At 37.8% G+C, this 23,578-nt stretch overlaps 2 protein-coding genes across 6 annotated transcripts in view; one reads left to right on the top strand and one right to left on the bottom strand.

Moving 5' to 3' along the window:
- MGRN1 (mahogunin ring finger 1) overlaps positions 1-23,578 on the bottom strand; it is a 118,595-nt gene that overhangs the window by 37,948 nt on the left and 57,069 nt on the right. For all 5 annotated transcript variants that reach the window (XM_074196284.1, XM_074196283.1, XM_074196286.1 and 2 more), the window contains exons 6-7: positions 5,048-5,114; positions 3,909-3,958 (exon numbers count right to left, since the gene is read on the bottom strand). In XM_074196284.1, the coding sequence (XP_074052385.1) occupies positions 3,909-3,958; positions 5,048-5,114 (117 nt within the window). The remainder of the gene's footprint in view (positions 1-3,908; positions 3,959-5,047; positions 5,115-23,578) is intronic.
- On the top strand, positions 14,257-15,015 carry LOC141495034 (oxaloacetate tautomerase FAHD1, mitochondrial-like). The gene has a single exon (XM_074196092.1). The coding sequence runs from the start codon at positions 14,305-14,307 to the stop codon at positions 15,013-15,015; it is 711 nt and encodes a 236-aa protein (XP_074052193.1). The 5' UTR covers positions 14,257-14,304.

Below are 23,578 nucleotides of genomic sequence, written 5' to 3'. Positions count from 1 at the left end.
TAATAAAAGAATAAATATTAAAAGCATAGTACTGTCAATTTTTTTTCACCTATGGATGGAATGAGGAAATGTTGCACTGAGAAAATGTTGCACAGATGAACATTAAAAAAAAAGAGTAAGGGATGTAAATTTGTGATTTCCACATTGGGCAGTACCCAATTACTTTTTTTTTTTTAGGTTTTTGCAAGGCAAACGGGGTTAAGTGGCTTGCCCAAGGCCACACAGCTAGGTAATTATTAAGTGTCTGAGACCAGATTTGAACCCAGGTACTCCTGACTCCAAGGCTGGTGCTTTATCCACTATGCCACCTAGCCGCCCCCCAATTACTTTTAAGGTAGCTCACAAAAGAAATCTAAGCAAAAAAAAAAGACACTATGGCCCAAGAACATTAGTAAATATGGATGGTTATTTTTTTTTTATCAAATACATTTACAATACTTAAAATTTTTTAAATTAAAAAAAAAAGATAACACACTTACAATCTGCTTCTGTTTCTTTTTTTAGGCTTGGTTTTTTTAAGCAAGGCAATGGGGCTAAGTGGCTTGCCCAAGGCCACACAGCCAGGTAATTATTAAGTGTCTGAGTCTGGATTTGAACTCAGGTACTCCTGACTCCAGGGCTGGTGCTCTATCCACTGCGCCACCTAGCTGCCCCTATCTGCTTCTGTTTTAAAGGTTTCACAGAGAAGCTGTGCCCACCTTAGTAAGAACCCTGATTACAAGTGCCATCTTAACAACGGGTACACCAAACTCAACATAAAATTAGGTATCAGTTCTGCCAAACCAGTGCAGACTGGCTGAATCCCACCACTGGAAACACTAAAAGACACTTAAAAATATAAAAAAATTTCTAAGTGAAGAAACACTGAGTTTAAGCTGTGTTTGGAAGTACCAAAGGAAAATCAGAGGTTTTATTTGGGTTACGGACAAAGCAAGGCTCTATGAAATCTCCAATTATTTCTTCAGAGTTAATTTAGACTTTGCACTTAAGGGCTTAGTAAAGTATGTAATGTGTATGTAGATTCTTTTTTTTTAAAGTTTGTTTTTGTTTGTTTGTTTAGGGTTTTTTTTTTTTTTGCAAGGCAATGGGGTTAAGTGGCTTGCCCAAGGCCACACAGCTAGGTAATTATTAAGTGTCTGAGGCTGGATTTGAACTCAGGTACTCATGATTCCAGGGCCGGTACTCTATCCATTGCGCAACCTAGCCATCCCATCACACTGTTTTAAAACAATGCAGAGGTATTGAGAAGGTCAGAGGTATTTACTCTATTATGATAAGTGACTATGGAAATGCAAATATTTATCATTTGTTCTACCAACTCTGGTAGTGAGCCCAGTCAGTAATTATCATGTAAAGGAGGCTGAAGTTCCCTACATCAGGGATTTACTTTACCAAAGACTAAATCTTTTGGGGGCAGTTAGATGACTCATTGGACAGAATGCTGGGTCTGAGTTCAATTCTGGCCTCTGACTCTTACTAGTTGTCTGACCCCAGGCAAGTCACTTAACTTCTGATTGCCTTAATTCGCTGGAGAAGGAATGGCAAACCATGCTATCTTGACCAAGAAAATTCCCATAGATAATAATTCCATGACAAGGAGTTGTACCCCACTGAAAAAGTGAACCACCACAAAAACCTCTAGAACCCAGCCAGATGTCTTGGAAAGCCTCGTGTTCCCTTTATAGGGAGAAGAGATGATAATGCCTAACAACAAATCTATCCTCACTAAAGTAGGAAAAAAATGCCATTTGCTATAAGGGGAAATCCACTGACCTAGGTTCAGAAGGTCTGGGTTCTAGTAATAGCTCTGTCCAAGTTTTGCCTATGGACATCTTTAATTCTCTATTAATTCATCTACAAAATGGAGATAATAATATCTTCCCTGCTTCCCACATAAGGTAATTATTTTTTTTTAAGGTTTTTGCAAGGCAATGGGGTTAAGTAGCTTGCCCAAGGCCACATGGCTAGGTAATTATTAAGTGTCTGAGGTCAGATTTGAACCCAGGTACTCCTGACTCCAGGGCCGGTGCTTTATGCACTGTGCTACCTAGCCGCCCCCACATAAGGTAATTATAAAGATCAATATGAGATGTGTATGTAAAAGGTTGTCACACAAGGTGTGTAAAGCCTTAGTACTATGTTAAACTGAGAGTGATTTAGTGACTCATTTTCAAACACACAGGGAGCATTATAGAGCTCTATCTATCTAGGTTTTGTGTTTGCTTAATAAGTGGAAAAAAATCATGGAAAGTAAATGATCTAAAGTGTCTGGAAATTCAATCTCTGTGAACAAGCAACTAAAACTTTCTCAAAAGCACCTGGCTTGCAAAATAGCAACATTTACCTTTAGCAAAGCCAAACTACAAAAACTAGCAAACAATTCAAAAAGGCACTAACAGTGTAGGAACATGATGTTTTCCAGGTTAAGGTAGAAATACTGCATACATAATATTTTAAATTAACAAAACTATACTCCTTTAAAAATATATTCAACAATCACCCTTTTGACCAATTCAGCCTAAGCAATTTTTTTTAAATCATTCAAACAGCTTCAGAAAATCTATTTCTTCTGCACAACCTATTTAGATGGACAATATAAAAGCTGACTATAATCCCTTCACCTTGCTCAGTTCACTCATAAAATTAAGAAGATGACTTTTCATGAATTTCTCTTCTAATTAAGCATGTACTTACCCAAACTTTCTCCCTCTCTCAGGCTTCCCACATCTAAAATACATGAAATGAAAATACTTCCTGGTCTGATGATATGTTTTCATTGGGCTCTGTGATCTTGTACATATATCCTTAAATTTTAAATTCCTATAGGTTAATCTACATAGATAGTTATATTTTTGCCCAAACTCAGCCCTTTACTGAACTTCCTTATTTCTATTTAGGGCACCACTATCATTTGCAATCTGGAACTCACCTTTGATTTCCTGGTTTCCTTTGCCTCACATATACAATCAGTTGCTAGGTCCTGATAATTCTATCTCTGAAATATCTCTTTATATCCATTCCCTTCTAACCACCTTCTGGCTAGTGTTCTAGCCCTTATAAAAAATCATCACTAGCAATCAAATTGGACTCCATGTCTCAGCTCTCTCCCCTCTTCAATCCATCTTCCACAGAGCTACCAAAGTTATTTTTCCTTGTTTTCACATCACTCTGCTACTTGATAAACTCCAATAAACAGCCTTTAAGAGCAAATATTATTATATTATATAGTTATATAATATTATTCTTTTATTTATTAAATAATAAATGTATACACAATATAGTATGTTTATTATATAATTATAATTGTCATATTACATATAATTATAATCATAAAAATATTATATACCATATATATTATATACAAATATATATACCTTTTGAGCTTTATTATGTTATCACTATTCTTCATACACTGTCTTTCTTACTGTTCTTAACACATTATATTCCATCACACCTGTAGGATAACTTTTCCTCATTTCTATCTTTTTAGAATTCCTAGCTTCCTTCAAAGCTTAGTTCAAATACCCCCTCCTACTACATAAGATCTTTCCTGATATCACTAGCTCCTAATGCTTCCCCTTCCCCTCCCAAAATTGCCTGTATATATGTTGTCTTCCCCTATATAAACTCCCTGAAGGCAGAAAGACTATATAATTTTTGTCTTTTTTTCCCTAGTGTCTAGCTCATATTTAGCACAGGATGACAGCTTCATAAATACTTACTGATTGAAAGCTGCCTATCCTAAACCAAGAGTCCTCTCACCCCAGGCCCACCAACTCCAGATTTGTCTCTAAATTTAACAAAAGGCCAATTCTTGAATTCCACCCACATTTATTAAATGCCTACTGCATACATACACTGACAGTCCCTGGACACTGGAAATATAAGGTTAGTAGGATTATACTTACCTTCTCAAAAGCAGCTAATAGCACATGGGCATGACCAGTCACTTCCACAACTAACAGGAGGAAAAAGAGAGAAGTCATAGTTGGTAGCAGTCCAACTCTCCTATCTAAGAATAGGATAATCATCAGATTAGTTTCCCATTGCATAAGAAGCTGTTCTTCCCTCTTTCCCACTCTCCACCCTCATCTTGTAAGGTTTGTCACCTTTCTAGTGAGTCTGCTGTGGGTGTGGTATGGTTTGGGACTCCTTTGCCCAGAGTGTTCTACTGGTCCCTCTCTGATGACCAAACCTCACCTGAACTCCAAGGCTGCTTACACGTAACTTCCCATGGCTGACACTACATCTGTTACCTCACTCTGCTCATGAAGGGAAATTTTTGGCAGGTCAAGCTGATACAAATACACAGCTGTTACTCTGGGAACTAGGGAACATGGGATCCTGGGATTCAGCCCAGAGGTGGTTTACCAAATATCATGGTCAAGAACTGAACAACAGTACTATTTTCAGTTGTTGAGCTGGGTTTAAGATTCTTACCCTAAGGTTCAGGAGAATTGCTACTGCCTCCGTTTAGAATTTCTATCCACAAGGCAGAAATATTCTCAAAAATAATGAACTGAAGAAAAAAACAAAAAAACTAGGCACGAGTCAATGGTCCAAAGGAAACAATATTGTCTGAGATTTTTTTCCTTGGCATGGATATGCGAATCAACACCAGCTCTATTACTCATAGTCTTGGAGAATTACCTGGGATACTGGGAGGTTAAGTGACTTGCCTACAATCCCAGGGTGTCAGACTTAGAACTTGAACTCAGGTCTTCCTGACTCCACATCCAGCACACTATCTACCCTGGACAAGTTTCATGGTCATGCTCTTCTTTCCCTCTGATTGCCTGGTTAATGTTGTTCAAAACTTCAAACTGAAATATTTTCATCTCAACTTGCTTCCTGTATAAATTAAATTGTCCAAGAAAAAGAAAAATATACAATTCTAATGCAAAAAGTAACAAAAAAAGGGTTACAAAATTCACTTTGATTTTTTTTGGGGGAAATCCTGAAGCACTAAATTCTTCCTTGAGCAGATTGCACTTAGCAAGAGACTAACTATTCAAAGGAATAGTAAAGTTTTAAAAATATTTCTTACCATCTCCTTCATCTACAATAGCCTGGATCACTACTGGAAATATTCCCCGGTCCAGATCAAAGTTCAACTAGAGACAGAAAAAGAAAGAGAAACAGGTCAAGATTCATTCTTTTCAGTAGGAAGATTAGTCAAATTAAATGAAAGTTTGACATTATTTTAAAGGGATAAAGCAAAACAAAAAAAAATGTAGTCTGACTTAAGAGGCAAGTCAATAAAAGAAATGGGTTAACCAAGCTGCTACTACTCTGATTCTTTCTTCCAAAAAAAGCTCAGGAAGGCAATAGAACTTTTTTTTTTTTAACATAAATAAGATTTCTATTTTATTTTTCATCACAACCTCTGAAACACAAATCAAATAAAGAATCTGGTCTCCATTATGGAAATAAGAGCAATTTCCCCAGGTAATCCCCTAAATTATCATCATGATAAATGACCCTTTGATCAGGGTCTACAAAAGGCACTGTGGCCTGCAAATGGGGAACACTGTCTCTCTCCTAAAGAGATTACTGTCTCTAAGAAAAGTGACTATGGGTCTAAGAAAAGTCATTAGTGAAAATATACAGAAGTACATGCTAGATTGGCAAGTGGTATGTTAGATATTGGTTAAACCTTTGATGAGTATATCAGTCCATTCAAGCATTTATTAAGTGTTTACTAGGTACCAGGCTCTTTGCTAGAGGTTAGCAGCACAAAGAAATGAAATGGACCCTCTCCCCTAAAGGAGTTTATCTTTTATCAGGGTATCTCTTTTGCAAAGACATAGAGATGTGAAATGGAGTGCTGGATGACTGAGGAGGTCAGTTTCATTTGGACATAATGAACGTGAAGAGAAATAATGTGTAATAATGCTGGACAAGTAAGTTGAGGCAGGTTGTGTGGAATTTTCTATGCCAAACAAGAGTTTAAATTTGATCCCAGGGATAACAGGAACCACAAAAGCTTATTGAGGAGTAACATATCATATCCATACTTTAGGAAAATCACTCTGGCAGTGGTGTGAAGGATGGATTAAAAGTAACAAGAAACAAGACTGGGAAGTTGATACGGAAAGTATTATAAGTCCAGGCAAGAGGTTATGAAAGTGGTCTGAACCAGTTGGTTCAGGAGTGAGTTGAGGAGGACGCCAAGGCTTGTGAATCTGGGGGTTGTCTGAAAAAGGGGTGGATATGTAGGGAAAGGCAATGAATTTTGTTTAGGACATGCTGAGTTTAAGTTGCCTATGCACCAACCAAACTAAAATGTCTGATTAGTAGGTGGTAATACTGGACTGAAGCTCAGGAGAGAAATGAGAGTAGAATATGCAGATTTGGGAAACATCTAATTAGTGATGATAAAGGTTCACAAAAATGCCCCTTATTCCTATTACTCTTTGACAGTCCTAGAAATGCTGGCTTTAACAATATGATAAAATTAAAGGCATAAACAATGGAAAAGAAAAGACAAAATTAACCACCTCTGCAAAAGGAATCAACAAAGAAACCAAACGAGGTGATTAATACCACAAATAAGGTAGAAGGATACAAAATATCCATACAACAATTCTACACTATATTAACAAAAATAATGTATGACTTAAAGTGTGAGAATTTCCACTCAAAATAAACACAAAATTCATAAAATATCTAGGAATTAATTTACACTTAGGACTTCAAGAAATACATGAAAACAAACAAATTTAAACAAATCTGAGATCAAGATTTAGTGTGCTTTTCCTCCAAGGTTAGGGTTAAGTCATGTTAGGGCAAGTAAAAATAAATACCTCTTTAAATAAAAGGTAGTCAACAGATAGAATACAGTACCTTAAATGTTATGGAAATCAAAAATCTAAACAAGAATACAGGGCAAATAAGTCAGAAAAAGAGCAAATATACAGCAAGAAACATACATATGTTTCTGAGAATGTGTGTAATACAGCTATGCAGACAAAGGAAAACACACAGGTAATGCTACACTTTATAAACTGGTTCTTCAAAAACCTGATGTCAGGCACAGTGAAAAGAAGATACAGCAAGAGATTTCATCCCAACACTAAAAACTACCAGTAACTGGAAATTCAGACAGTGTAGGCAAGTTCACTAGTTGAAATTTCACTTTCACTTGTCCTGACTCTGGCATTTAAATGAGCAATCTAACATCACATTAACATCAGCTTCCTGCACTTAATTACATAGAATTTAAAGGGCACATATCTGAGCAATTAATACACTGCATCAAGCTTTTAGAAGAGCAGTAACTTTGGGTAAGTAATTAGTAAGATCAATCAATATTCATACACTGGGGGTAGGGAGGGAAAAGAACAGTGAGAACAAAAGACTCTTGTCACAATAGTATAAAATATAAAGAGCAGAAAAAGAATTCAAAGCTTTTGTTAATTTGGCACAAATATATACTATTCAAGTCTAAGGCAATTTAGTACATGATAAAGAAAGGAGCAGGGGCAGCTAGGTGGCACAGTGGATAGAGCACCAGCCCTGGAGTCAGGAGTATCTGAGTTCAAATCCAGACTCAGACACTTAATAATTACCTAGCTGTGTGGCCTTGGGCAAGCCACTTAACCCCATTTGCCTTGCAAAAACCTCAAAAAAAAAAAAAAAAAAAAAAGGAGCCAAGAAAGTGGACATCCATTATGGCTCTCCTCTCCTCATCTATGTTCCTAAAATCTATATTCTATAAAATTTGTAATTAAAACACCTGGGTTCAAGTCTTAAGGTAATTCAATCTTTTGGGCAATTTCATCACTTTTGCAGTCTTGGTTTTCTCATCTGTCAAATGAGGGAGCTGTGGACTATATAATAATTAAGGTTCTTTCTAGTTCTAAATCCCATAATACTATGCTACTGCCCACTAAAGTCATCCACTCATGAGTAAATCAGGAGACTGAGTTTTGGTTTTACCATCAATCTGCATATGCTCTTGTGGTAATTACTTAATTTTTCACGATTTCAGTTTTCTGAGCTCTAAAAATGGTGCCAAAAATCCCTGCCCTGCCTATATCACAAAGCTATTATGAGGATCAAATTATATGCTGACTGAGAAAGTCTTTGGAAAGCATCAAGAGCTGCACAAATGAAATGTATTACTCTGATCATCCCTGGAACTCTTCTATCTGATAATTGCCTTTTCTGTGGTCTGCCTCTCCCTAACTCCTACCCTCTCTTAAAAAACAAAAAAAGCCATATGATCTTCTTTCTCCTGGAACAAACTCTCTTCCAATGAATCACTTTTCAGATTCTCTGTTTGTATGATCCCTCATGGGATTTGAAAGACAGGAAATATGAGAAAGTCAAAAGAGATCATGAAAACTAAGGAAACTGAGCCTATTTTCATAATCAGATGGTTTCCCCACAAAAGACTGTTCCACACCAAAAACTTTACCCTGCTACCAAATTACACGGAGCCAGGCTTTTCAGTGGTTCTGGAAAGAAACCAAAAGGAGTGAACCAGAGACAGAGTATTCATTATCACACAAAATAGCTGAGTTCCAGAGTTTTCAGTATAATACATCAAGTCACTTCACTCCACTGCTCAGATTCTGATGTTAGGATTCTTCAACCTTCTATTAAGAGCTACTGAAAAGCCTAGATAAGAAGGAGGGAGCTGAAGACAATTTCATATTAAACTCCAATGTCTCATCATGGAATACAAGTGAACCTGTGCTATCAAAGGGTATGCCAGCAGATCACAGGCTCCTATTGGTTCTACCATCTGGGAAAAATTTCGAATATAGTTCTGGTAACAAATTAACCACAAATGGATGAATTATTTGGCCAAGGAAACACAAAGAACAAAAAAACTATCAAAAAATCCCATTCAGTAGACAGATCCCTGTCAGAGTGGCAGAAAACAAGGCAGGTGTATAAAGCAGCATGGTTTTCAGATCATCTATAAAGTTAAATTAATTACTGGTAGTCTAAACATGAGATTCTTGTCCAACAATCAGTGAGTCAATATATATGACTGGAGACAATGACTTTTATAAACATAGTCATTCTTGTTATAAATAAAACAAGATTTAAGAAAAGTGCAGCTAGTAGAAGGAAAGTTTATGGGTTCGCTTTTGAGAAGATGGAAAAGATGGTTTTTATTAAGTACAGAAAAGTAATAAGAAACATCACTTCATAGGGACACTTAAGAAGTCATCTTGTACTGCAGTCCTCATAATGACCATATGCAAAGACTAAATTGAAAATAATTGCAGCTTATATTTTAGCATCTTTTGTAAAAAATGTCAGAGGATGAGGATGAGAACTATGAAAAACATGAAAAGAGAGACTCCAAATCTAACCAACATAAACTTTGATACTTGTTGACTTCAAGGTACATGTGCTCATTGGAGACAACAGCAAGAAAAAAATGTAGGAAAATAGGATTGTAGGTCAAGAAATTAAAGAAGTAAAAAGCTTATAGGCCATTTAGAAGCCTCTCGCACATATATACATATATACATATATATATATATATATATATATACACATATACACACACACACACACACACACACACACACACACACACACACACACAGCCAGCTAGGTAGCACAATGAACAGAGCAATGGCCTTGGAGTCAAGAGGATGGAAGTTCAAATCCAGCCCCAGATGCTACTAGCTGTGTGACCTTGGGCAAGTCATTTAATCCTGATTGCCTCGCACCCAGGGCCATCTCCAGCTGTCCAGATCTATATCTGGCCACTGGACCCAGATGGCTTTAGAGAGAAAATGAGACTGGTGACTCAGGCCAGCAACCCCTCACTAAAATCCAATTCATGTGTTCTCATGGTATCACCTTCAATAATGAAGGATAAACATCATCATTATCATCACCTACATATCAATAGCATTACATAGTGGACAGAGTCCTGAAATATGAGTAAGGAAGTTACCCTCTGATATGTAACAGTTATATGATTACAGCTAAATTACTTAAATTCTAAGTCTATTTCCTCCTCTATAAGATGGGAATTATGACACCTAAAGTATCTTACTTCAAAGGCTTGTTGTAAGGCTCACATGAAAAGTCATTTACAAACATCATTATTATTATTATTACTATTATTTTTATCCAGAAGAGATTCAGAAAGTATTAGACAAGACAAGCATCAAGCATCACAAAAAGTGACAAACTCCCTTGACAAGAAGGAAATAATGCAGGAGTTGCTTCTGAATTAGGACATTTTTAAAAAATGATTTAAATTGATTGCATTGATAACTTCATTTGAAAACTGTTCATATCTCTTGATCATTACCAATTGGGGAATAGCTCTTATTTTTATATATGTTTGAGAAATGAGGTCTTTGTCAGAGAAACTTGTTTCAATATTTTATCCACAGCTGCTATTAACAGCATTTCCCTCCATCTTATTTCCCCCACCCCATTTATTCTACTTTCTTTCTCCTTTCACCCAGTCCCTCCTCAAAAGTATTTTGCACTTTTTTATCCCCTGTGGGAATCACTTCTGAATCATTTATTCCTGTTTAGTCACACCACCAACTCATTATAACAACTGTCAAAATCAGTTATCATTAGAAGGATAACAACGATACTAAAGCAAGTAAAAGACCTACAACCTGATACTAGTTTGACTATCTCTGATGTCACTAATTTGAATTGGATAAAAGAAAACATAAATATATGGATTATCATCATTTCCCTTGGACGTTTAATTAAAATAAAGAAATCATCACATAACTAAGGTTTTAAAAAAAAAAGTCCAGAAACCACTTCAGACAGCAAAAAAGCCAGATCTACTTGTCCAATAAAAAGATGTAACAACCAAAGGCAATACCAATCTGGAATACAAAATACTAGTGAAGAGGATAATAAAAAAATTAAGAATAGTATTACTACATAAATAAGAAAGCAGAGAAAGGGAAAACAAACGAGCAGAAAGATTGGTCTGAGATCTCAGCCAGATAATCCAAAGGGTTATTATTCAGGGGTAGGGAACCTTTTTTCTGTCAATGGCCATTTGTCTATTTATAACATCATTCATAGGCTACACTTGGTCAAACATTTAATTAACTCACCCCCCCAAAACCATGAAATTTACTGGATTTTGAGTCTCGCCTGTGATTGCTTTGGCAATGCCAGGGCTAGAGATTCCTCATTCCTTCTATAGATGAACCTGAGAGAACAAATTTGAAAACGCTATCAATTGCTTAGCGTTGCTATGACAACCTATTTGCATCATAAATGACAGTGGAACCACCACCTTTGGACTTCAGCACCTTATTCTCCAATGTGCTATAGAAGGAGACAAAAATGGCATCTAAGAAACTGAAACTAACACTCTGACCCAGAGACTATTATACTAGAAATATGCTCCAAGGAAGTCAGAGTAGACACAAAGGTCCAATAATATAAGCCAAGATATTTATGGCATTTTTCTTTGTAGTAGCAAAGAACTGGAAACAAAGTGGCTGAAAAAACTGGGGTATGTGAATATAGTTCAGTAAACCATGTGAAATTCAGACAAAAAGGATAGGATTTATACAAACTAATGCACAGTAAAATAAGTAGGGTACCACAAGCCTTCCAGTTCCCCAGGCTCACAACCTAGGGTGGCATCCTCAACTCCTTCCTCTCACTCCCATACCCAAACTATTATCAAGTCCTGTGAATTTTACTCTGTAACATGTCTTGCATATGAACCAATCTCTCTTCCCTGGCACTGCCACCACCCTGGTAACCTGGTAGGGGAGCTCATCACCTCACACCTAGACTGTGGCAGTACCAGTCTGTCACAAGTCTCCCTTTACTACAGCATATTCTCCATCTGTCAAACTGATCCTCCTAAAGTAACTGTTGCCATGCCCTTATTTAATCAGCTCCATGATTCTCCAACATTTCTAAGATCAAATAGAAAATCCTGCTGGGCATTCTGAGTTCTTTATAGAGGCCCCCCTTCTACCTTCCCAGTCTTAACACACCTTAACGTTTTTCACTCATTTCTACTGTGAAATCCTGCAGAAAGACACACCACATTCTGACTACATTTTTTTTTTTTTGCAAGGCAGTGGGGTTAAGTGGCTTGCCCAAGGCCACATAGCTAGGTAATTATTAAGTGTCTGAGGGCGGATTTGAACTCAGGTACTCCTGACTTCAGGGCCAATTCTCTATCCACTGGGCCACCTAGCCGCCCCACTCACTACATTTTTACTGGCGCTTCTCCATGCCCAGAATTCTCTCCCTCCTCATTTCTGCCTCTTGGCTAACTTCAAGAAGCAATAAATTTCACCTTCTATAAGAAGTGTTTTCTTATCCCTTTTACTGCTAGGGTCTTCCAATTTATCGTGTAATACCTTATTTGTACACAGCTATTTCTAAGTTTTTTGAGAGCAAGGACAGTCTTTTGATACTATGAAAAATGCAGTGCCTGGCCTTGGGAAGCATTTACTATCATATTTCCTCTAAAAAATAAGACTGCATCTTAATTTTAGCTCCAAAAGATGAATTAGAGCTTATTTTCAGGGGATGTCTTATTTGTTTTCTCATGTACAATAACTTACATTTATTAATTTGCTCATATATGAAAATCTACATTTGTTCAAATACAGCCATTTCATCTTCTGGAACATCATTGTAACTCTCCAAACTCTGAATTCTGACCTGAATTTCTTGTGACTCCATTTCTTGTAAGAATAGACCCCAATCTTTCATGCACAGTAATAGAGTTCTCTTTAAAGGTGCACTACTGCTCCATGTAGCCTGCTGTCACCTTTGCAACCCAGCTGTCAGTGATTTTACCCCATGAATTCTTCATCCAAGTCACTATCTCTTGCAGATTCGGCTTCACAAAGTTTACACAATGATGTCTCTCCAATCTATTTTGAAAGTATTCGTTGTTTTCATGCAAAAATGGTCCTTGAATGACTCCTTTATTGCAATATCAAGAGTGTAGGAATCATCATTAGCTCTATTCTGTCAGCAAGGCTGTTCTTCACGAAATCTTTAGCACAGTGGGCATCAGTTGAATCCCAGACTAGTGGACCTCACTGGCCACTTCTAAAAACAAGTGGCAATATTAATTCGACCCACTTCCTCAACTGCTTGCATGTACCAGGCTTTTTTGGTTTCAAAAACATAAAGCCTGAAACAAGTTCAATCTTATCTTTCTCACCCTCAGCAATGATTACAGCCAGGGTTTTCTTTTTTTTTTTCAAGTGTACACACTGTTCCTGTGTTATGTCAGTACTCTGAGTGATCCTTCAGCAATAAGTTTCAAGTTCATCTGTTTATACAAAGGTTTATCTCTTCTCTAAAGGTCTGCCTGCTACAAATACTTAAATTATTTATTTTAAGTATCAATGTCAATAACATTATTTAATTCTATATTATTATTTTATAATTCAATAGGTCCATTGTGTGTTTTAATAGATATACTAAATACATCCCTTTGGCTGATGATCTTAACTGGGGCTTATATATTATGAACATTCTGAAAAAATCATGCTAGGCTTATTTTCTGGTTAGGTCTTATCTTGGGGAAATATAGCAAAAATGCAATGACTGCCTGACTATATTTATTACAAAGGAGTAATCTGACTTGTGGAGTGGGAAAGTAGGAGATCAAGTAGGAATAGAGTATAAAGGAATAGGGTAATGATCAAAAAAATGAGGAGAAAGAAAAAAGCATCAATGAGACATTGAAACACACATAGGAGTAATCAGAAAGAAGTTCAGAGGGGGACAGACAATTAGAAGAGTGTTGGTATTCCCATATGAAATTTAATAAACTTAAAAAATGAGTTACACAGCACAGAAATTCACAATTTCTTAAACTATTTCTTTTCTATTCTTTGAATGTGGAAATGTATATCATAAAATAAGACAATTTTAAAAAGGATAACGATCTAACTGAACATGTCTAACCTAGAACAAACTGCTTACCATTTTAGGGAGGGGAAAGGTAAGGGAAGGAGAGAAAATCTGGTACTCAAAATAAATTTTTTTTTCTTATCCAAGCCCCCCCCCCCCAGTTGTCCCTCAGGTATCATTTTCAAAGTAATGAAGGATTATAGATGGACTAAGCACCAGGTCTGGAGTCAGTAAGACATGTTCTTGAGGTCAAACCTGTCTTCAGACACTTACTAGAAAAGTGTGACCCTGGTCAAGTCACTGAACCCTGTTTGCCTCAGTTTACTCATCTGTAAAATGAGTTGGAGAAGTTGGCAAATTGTTATAAATGCCTTGTGAATACTTAGTCTAGAATGATTAAAATAGTTTTTTATTAAGACATCTCAGGGGCGGCCATCTGCCATGGCCGCAGCCCAGCGGCTGCCGCGCTTCTGGGAGTGGGGCAGGAACATCGTCTGCATGAGGAGGAACTACGCAGAGCATGCCAAGGAGCTGGGCAGCACCTCCCCAGCCGAGCCAGTCATCTTCCTGAAGCTGTCCACAGCCTATGCCCCCGAGGGCAGCCCCATCCTGCTGCCCCCGCAGGGCCGCTGCCTGCACCACGAGGTGGAGCTGGCTGTGGTGCTGGGCCGCCACACCCGTGCCATGTCCAAGGCCCAGGCCATGGATCCCGTGGCTGGCTACGCCCTGTGCCTGGACATGACCACCAGGGACGTGCAGGACGAATGCAAGAAGAAGGGGCTGCCCTGGACCCTGGCCAAGGGCTTCGCCACCTCCTGCCCCGTCAGCAGGTTCGTGCCCAAGAAGGAGGTCCTGGACCCACATGTGCTGAAGCTGTGGCTCAAGGTCAACGACCAGCTACGGCAGGAGGGGCACACGTCGTCCATGATCTTCTCCATCCCCTACTTAATCAGCTCCGTCTCCAGGATCATGACCTTGGAAGAAGGGGACATTATTCTGACCAGGACACCCAAGGGGGTTGGGCCTGTGGAGGAAAATGATGAGATGGAGGCCGGAATAGAGGGGATTGTCAGCATACGCTTCAAGGTGGAAAGACCCAAGCTGGACCCCGAAGAGCTGACTCCCTCCTCTATGAGGCTGGCGGCTGGCTGAGGCACACACTCGGCAGCTTGATTGCATGTGGAGGCCCGCCGAGTCCTGACTTCAATTGTCTGCAGCGTTTTTCTGCAACTTAAATTGTTTCTAGAATTAGACTGAGAAAAGAAGAAGACGAAACTAAAAAAAAAATGGAATTAAACTGAGCAAGAATTTCTTTTTCCCTGTGTAGATCATTCTGGAATTTCTGCTGTACCAAAAGCATTAAAATAGAAAAGATTCTGGGAATCGTGCTTCAAATAGATCTATTTTGTGTTTTTAAAAGTAGCCATTGATTGATGAAGACGGAATCTAAAGAATCATCCAGCCTTCTGATGAGAGGGAGTCACACCTCAACCACTATTTCTACCTACCCCTTCATTCTGCTCTATATAAACTTCTACTTCTGCACCCTGATTTTGTGTAAGAATTTCCTCACTGTTGTTCAGATAAAGCCGGGTCTGATTTTTTTGTGACCCTGTGGACCACAGCATGCCAGTACTCTCCATAAAGTTTTCTTGACGTTAGGTTGCCATTTTCTTTTACAGCAGATTAAAGCAACTAGGTTAAGTAATTTGCTCAGGGTCACACGATTAATAAGCGTCTGAAGCTAGCTTCGAATTCAGGTTTTCCTGACTCCTGGCCCAGAGCTGTATGTCATCAAGCTGCCTTTAGATCATTTTCTAGCCTTCTTTATTGACTTTTCTCCCCAGTGTGTTCATCTTCCTTCTCTTTCCATTCTTTTAAGATCAAGTCATAACAGAATCACTCCCAGGCCTTCCCTAGTAGATTCCCTCTGTGATCCCTCAAGATGATAGTTTTGAGAGGGGTCACAATTATCTCCCTATATTCAAATGTAAACAGATTATCTTTGTTTAATTCCTCCTGGTTGCTCATTCCAAGATTTTACTCAGCTCTAGTCTTTTCATCAGAAATTAGAAAAGAGAAAAACATATACACATTCAATTGGGTTATAGAATTACCTACAGGAAAGTAAGTTGGGAAGGGGATAAGAGAATGAGGGTGGGGTGATAGAAGAGAGGGCAGATTTGGGGAGGGGGTAGTCAGAACCAAAACACCTTTGAGAAAGGATAAGAGGAAAGGACAGAGAGAATAGAATAAATAGGATGCAAGGAAATACAGTTGGCAATACTATTTGTAGAAAAATTTCTGAAGCACTTCTCTTATAAAGGCTTAATTTCTCATACAGAGAACTGAGCCAAATTTATAAAAATAAGTCACAACCAATTGCTAAATGATTAAAAGAAATGAACAGTATTCTGTTGAAGTAATCAAAACTGTCCATGATCATATGAAAAAATACCCAACTCACTATTTATTGGAAAAATGCAAATTAAAACAATAGTGAGACACCACCCATACCCATTAGGAAAGTGACAAATGTTGGAGAGGAAGTGGGGAAATGAATACTAAAAATTATTTTTACATGTTTTTATAAGTAAAATACCAAAAAGAAGAAATTTACACGATAACTTAATTAGATATTTGAAAGGAATAGCAAGTTGTACCTAATAGATTTTCAGTTTGATGTGAAATTTGTTATTATACTGTTATAAAAATGATTGTTTTATTCCATAAATTAAAAATAAAATTTTAAGAAATGCTTGTAAAAAAAGAAAAGACATCTCAATAAATGGCACACTTCTCTCAAGGTGGGAGGGGGGCCCCAAACCACAAAATGATAGATGTTATATGCACTTTCTTGTTTTAAATTTTATTTATTTTGAATTTTTTACAATTTTCCCCCACAGTAGGCAGTCTGTTAGTCTTTACATTGTTTCCATGGTATACATTGATCTAAGTTGAATGTGATGAGAGAGAAATCATATCCTTAAGGAAGAAAAATAAAGTATTGTGCCTGATTATTGCACTAATGGAATGAGCAAGTCCATCAAGGTTGAACATCACCCCCATGTTGCTGCTAGGGTGCACAATGTTCCTCTAATTCTGCTCATCTGCTCAGCATCAGTGTATGCAAATCTTTCTGGCCTTCCCTGAATTCCTATCCCTCCTGGCTTCTAACAGAACAATAGTGTTCCATCACATCACATACATATACCATATTTTGTTAAGCTATTCCCCAACTGAAGGATGTTTACTTAATTTCCAATTCTTTGCCACCAAGCTGCTATGAATATTTTTGTACAAGTGATTTTTTTATACATTACTGAAATATACTTGTTTAAGAGTAAACATAATATCCCCCCCCAAATGTAAACCCTCATAAGAAATAAAGTAAAAGAGAAAAAAAAAGTGTTTCAATCTGTGCTCTGATACCATCACCTCTATCTACCATCACCTCTGTCTTGGGTGGATCACATTTTTTTTTTAAAGTTTTTGCAAGGGAATGGGGTTAAGTGGTTTGCCCAAGGCCACACAGCTAGGTAATTATTATGTGTCTGAGGCCGGATTTGAACTCAAGTACTCCTGACTCCAGGGCTGGTGTTCTATCCACTGTGCCACCTAGCCACCCCCATGGATCACATTCTTTATGATAAGTCCATCAAAAAAGTTACTTCCATATTTTTCCACTGTTGCTGTCTGTAATTCCCTCCATCCATTTCACCCCACTACCATATATTATATTTTCTCTCTCCTTTCACTCTGTCCCTCTTCTAAAATGTTCTGGTAGGGTAGCTGAATGGCACAGTGGACTGATCACCAGCCCTGGGGCCAAGAGGCCACAAATCCACATATCACTCCTGAGACCCAGCAACCACCTGGCCCTGTGGTCCCAGACAGGCCACCCAATCCCAGCCTCTCATAAGAAGTAAAAAAGAAAATGTGTTATATCATATCTGATTATTCTCTCCTATGATCTACCCTCTCCTCTATCACCAACATTACCCTCTTCCCCCTTCTCTCCTTTTTATTCTAGATGTCTATACCCTATTCAGTATATATGATGTTTCCTCTGAGATGTTTCTTTTTTTTTTTTAGTTTTTTCAAAGCAATGGGGTTAAGTGGCTTGCCCAAGGCCACATAGTTAGGTAATTATTAAGTGTCTGAGGCTGGATTTGAACTGAGGTACTCCTGACTCAGGGGCCAGTGCTCTATCTACTGCACCACCTAGCCACCCCTCTCTGAGTCATTTCTGATGAGAGCAAAAGTTCCCTTATTCTCCCTTGCCTTCCCCCATTCCATATCATTGAAAAAGCTCATTGTTAAAATATATGTGTGTGTGTGTGTGTGTATGTATTTTAGATGAAATATCTTAGCCTATTCCACCTCTCCTTTCTCTTACTCCCATTACATTTCCCTTTTAGCCACTGACTCCATTTTTATGATATATCTTCAAATTCAGCTCTCTCCTCTGCTTCATCTATAAAAGCTCCTTATACCTGCTCTATTAAATGAAAAGTTTCTTATGAGTATTATCAATATCATTTTTCTATGCAGGAATACATGTAGATCATCATCATTAAGTCCTTCATGTTTTACCCCTCTCCTTCACTCTCTATGCTTCACCTGAATCCTGTATTTGAAGGTTAAATTTTCTGTTCAGCTCTGGTCATTTCAACAGGAACATATGAAATTCCCCTGGTTCACTGAAGTTCATCTTTTCCCCTGGAAGAGGATGTTCAGTTTTTCTACATAGTTGATTCTGGGTAGTTGCATGCCAAGTTCTTTTGCCTTCTGGAATATTATATTCAAAGCCCTATGAGCCCTAAATGTAGTTGCTGCTAAGTCCTGTGTGATCCTGACTGCAGCTCCATGATACTTGAATTGTGTCCTGACTGCTTGTAATATTTTCTCTTTGACTTAGGAGTTCTGGAACTTGGCTATAATATTCCTGGGGGTTGGTTTTTTTGGGATCTCTTTCCAGGGGAGATCAGTGGATTCTCCCAATTTATATTTTACCCTCTGCTTCTAGGATATCAGGGCATTTTCCTGTAGGATTTCTTTAAAAATGAGGTCAAGACTCTTTTCCTGATCATGACTTTCAGATATCCCAATAATTTTTAAATTATCTTTCCTGAATCTGTTTTCCAGATCAGTTGTTTTTTCAATGAGATGTTTCACATTTTCTTCTAATTTTTCATTATTTTGGTGGTGAAGTATTGTGTCTTGACTTCTCTTAAAGTCATCAGCTTCCTTGAGCTCTGTTCTACAGCTGAATGATTTGTTTTCTTCAGAGAGCTTTCTCATCGCCTTTTCCATCTAGCCAATTCTGCTTTTTAAAGCATTTTTCTCCTCAATAACTTTTTGAACTATTTTATCCATTTAACCTATGCTGGTTTTAAACATATTTTTTCTTCAGCATTTTTGTGGATCTCCTTTACTAAGCTGCTGACTTCTTTTTCATGTTTTTCCTGTAACTCTCTCATTTCTTTTCCCAATTTTTCTTCTCTCTTATTTGATTTTCAAAATCTTTTTTGAGCTCTGTCATAGCCTGAGCCCAACTTCGGTTTTTCTTGGAGGTTTTAGATGCAAGAGCTTGTACTTCCTAATCTTGAGATTTAGTAGTTTTATGCTTCTTGGGATCATAGACAAAGAATTTCTCAATGGTGTTCCTCTTTTTTCTCTGTTTACTCATTTCTCCAGCCTGTGCCTGGTTTTGGGGTGCTTCCTGAGTTTCTGAGTATTACTGGGACACTCGCTTTGGGGGTTTTGTTGGGACACCCCATTGAAAGCTTTATTTCTCCAAGGTCTTATGTTCTCTTGCCTCTGCAAGATGACCATAGGCACTCCCCTCTGCCCTGGAGCTGTGAGGAGGGTCCCTGCTATCTTAGGATGGAAGGCCAAAATGCAATCTGGATCCGAGTGTGTGCAAACAGCAGAGTCCTGCCCCAGGGAGAGCAGAGAGATTTCTGCAGTCTCCCCTGACCCCCTTACCATCTGTGGGCTGTGCTCTGGAGGTGTAGGCTGGTTTTCCCAGATTCCTACTGCAGATTCTTACTGCAGGGTTGCTCTCAGGCCAGTGCTCCTCACTTCACATTCATTCTGGTGCAGCAGAGTTCTCTCACAACCCCTTCAAGCTGTTTCTGGTGATCCCAGAGCTGTGCTGGGCTGTGCTGTGCTGAGCTGTGGGCCAGGGATTTTTTCTAACCTTCAGTCCTTGTGAAACACACTTTTCCGGCGGAACTTCTAAGTTATCTTGAACTGGAAAAAAGTATCACTCAGTCTTTCTGTGGGTTCTGCCCCTCTAAATTTTGACTAGAGTTATAATTTGATGGCTTTTGGAGTTTATTGGGGAATAAGTTTCTGTGAAAATGAATATTCAAAATTATTTTTACATGTAAGTGGGAAAAATAAAATATTTTTTAAAAAGATGATAGTCTTAGATAATGAAAAATACCACCCTCTTTCTGGGAGGGAGATAGGAGACTACCAAGACAGAGTGCTAAATGTATTGTAAGATGCAATCCCTATGTTTAATTGTTTTCGTACCATTCAATAGGATGGTACCATTCAATTTGAGGAGGTAGTTTTTGCACCAGAAATGGTTGTGCTATAATGACAAAATATACCAACACACAGCACATTTGATTTTAGTTTGATTGTTTGTTTTTTTATAAGGCAATGGGGTTAAGTGACTTGCCCAAGGTCACACAGCTAGGTAATCATTAAGTGTCTAAGGCTGGATTTGAACTGAGGTTCTCCCGACTCCAGGCCTGGTGCTTTATCCCCTGTGCCACCTAGCAGCCTAACATAGGAAGAAGGAAGGAGGAGGAGGATGATGACAAGGAGGAGGAAAGCAGGTTGAGTAGACCAATTATACATTTTAAAAAAATCGAGCTGGATGTGACGTAATTTTGAAAGTATGGCAAACATTTTCAAGACTTCTGGTAAGTGATATTATTCCAAAAACACAGCCAAGAAGGGATCACTTACTACTAACCATAAGTTTCTTTAACATATAATTGAATGACAATTATATCAACAACAAACCTATCAGAAATTATATGATATCAATAGATGTTGAAAAAGCTTTTAACAAAATACAGCACCCATTCTTACTAAAAACACTAGAGAGTGTAGGAATAAATGGATTGTTACTTAGAATAATAAGCAGTATCTACCTGAAAGCATCAACAAGCATTATATTCAATGGGGAGAGGCTAGAGGCATTCCCAATTAGATCAGGGTGAAACAAGGATGACCATTATCACGACTACTATTCAATATCGTATTAGAAATGTTAGCTTCAGTAATGAGAGAAGAAAAAGAAATTGAAGGAATTAGAACTGGGAAGGAAGAGATAAAACTCTCACTCTTTGCAGATGACATGATGTTATACCTAGAGAATCCCAAGAAATCATCCAAAAAACTACTGGAAACAATTAGCAATTTTTAGCAAAGTTACAGGATATAAAATAAACCCTCATCAATCTTCAACTGTTCTACATATGACTAGCAAGATAGAGCAGGAAAAGCTAGAAAGAGAAATCTCAAAGTAACTTCAGACAATATAAAATATTTGGGAGTCTATTTGCCAAGGCAGACTCAGAAACTTTTTGAAAATAGTTATAAAATACTACTCAGGGGCGGCTAGGTGGCACAGTGAATAGAGCACCAGCCCTGGAGTCGGGAGTACCTGAGTTCAAAACCAACCTCAGACACTTAATGATTACCTAGCTGTATGGACTTGGGCAAGCCACTTAACCCCATTGCCTTGCAAAAACATAAAAAAAAAAACAAAAAAAAACACCTCTCACACAAATTAAATCAGATTTAAATTAACTGGGCAAACATCAACTGCTCATGGATAGGTCAAGCTAATATAATAAAAATGACAATTCTACCAAAACTAAACTACCTGTTGAGTGCCCTACCAATCAAAATTCCAAAAAGTTACTTTAAGAGTTAGAAAAAGTTGTAAGTAAATTCATATGGAGAAATAAAAAGTCAAGAGTTTCCAAGGATTTAATGAAAAAAAGTACAAAAGAAGGTGGCTTAGCACTACCTGATCTAAAATTATATTATAAAGCATCAGTCATCAATACTGTCTGGTATTGGCTAAGAAATAGAGTGGTGGACAAGTGGAATAGACTAGGTGTAATAGCAGAAAATGATTATAATAATCTGCTGTTTAATAAACCCAAAGAGTCCAGCTATTGGGATAAAAATTCTCTCTTTGACAAAAACTGCTGGGAAAATTGGAAGTTAGTATGGAAGAAACTTAGACCAGCACCTCACATCCTGTATCAAGTTAAGATCCAAATGGATACAGGATTTAGACATAAAAAACAATACTATAAGCAAACTAGAAGATTAAGGACTAGTTTACCTGTCAGATTTATGGAAAAGGAAGCAGTTTATGACTAAGGGAGAGATGGAGGACATCACCAAAAACAAACTAGATGATTTCGATTACATTAAATTTAAAAGCTTTTGCAAAGACAAAACTACTGTAACCAAGATCAAAAGAAATATAGTAAACTGGGAAACAATCTTTACAACTAATGTTTGTGACAAAGGACACATCTCTAAAATACACAGAGAACTGAATCAAATTTAAAAAATAGCCATTCTCTAATTGAAAAAAGGTCAAAGGATATGCAAAGGCAATTTACAGATGAGATCAGAGCGATCCATAGTCATAAGAAAAATCATTATTTTTTACAGAAATGCAAAGCTTCTCTGAGGTACCACCTCACACCTCTCAGACTGGCCAATATGACCAGAAAGGATAATGATCAATGATCAATGTTGGAAGGGATGTGGGAAATCTGGGACACTAATACATTGTTGGTGGAGCTGTGAACTCATCCAACCTTTCTGGAAAGAAAATTAGAATTACACCCAAAGGGCAATAAAAATGTGCATACTCTTTGATCCAGCAATACCACCACTGGGTCAATACCCTGAAGAGATGATGAAAAAGGGTAAAAACATCACTTGTATAAAAAATATTCATAGCAGCCCTGTTTGTGGTAGCAAAGAATTGGAAATCAAGTAAATATCATTCAATTGGGGAATGGCTTAGCAAACTGTGGTATATGTATGTCATGGAACACTATTGTTCTCAGGAGGGATGGAAATTCAGGGAAGCCTGGAGGGATTTGCATGAACTGATGCTGAGTGAGATGAGCAGAACCAGAAATACACTGTACACCCTAACAGCAAAATGGGGGGGATGATCAACCTTAGTGGACACGCTCATTCCATCAGTGCAACAATCAGGGACAATTTGGGGCTGTCTGCAATGGAAAATACCATCTGTATCCAGAGAAAGAACTGGAGTTTGAACAAAGACCAAGGACTATTACATTTAGGAGGAAAAAACCTGCTATCTTATTGTCTGATCTTGTTATTTTATTTTTTTTAGGTTTTTGCAAGGCAAATGGGGTTAAGTGGCTTGCCCAAGGCCACACAGCTAGGTAATTATTAAGTGTCTGAGACAGTATTTGAACCCAAGTACTCCTGACTCCAAGGCTGGTGCTTTATCCACTACGCCACCTAGCTGCCCCGATCTTGTTATTTCTTATACTTTATGTTTCTTCCTTAAGGATATGATTTCTCTCTTATCACATTCATTTTGGATCATTGTATACCATGGAAACAATATAAAGACTGGCAAATTAGTGGGGTGGGGGGAGGAAAGTAAGATTAGAGG

This window comes from Macrotis lagotis, chromosome 8, assembly GCF_037893015.1.
Source record: "Macrotis lagotis isolate mMagLag1 chromosome 8, bilby.v1.9.chrom.fasta, whole genome shotgun sequence".
In the NCBI taxonomy this organism is placed as follows: Eukaryota; Metazoa; Chordata; class Mammalia; order Peramelemorphia; family Peramelidae; genus Macrotis; species Macrotis lagotis.
The sequence above is the reverse complement of the archived record's forward strand: the minus strand, read 5'-3'. Positions and strand labels throughout refer to the sequence as shown.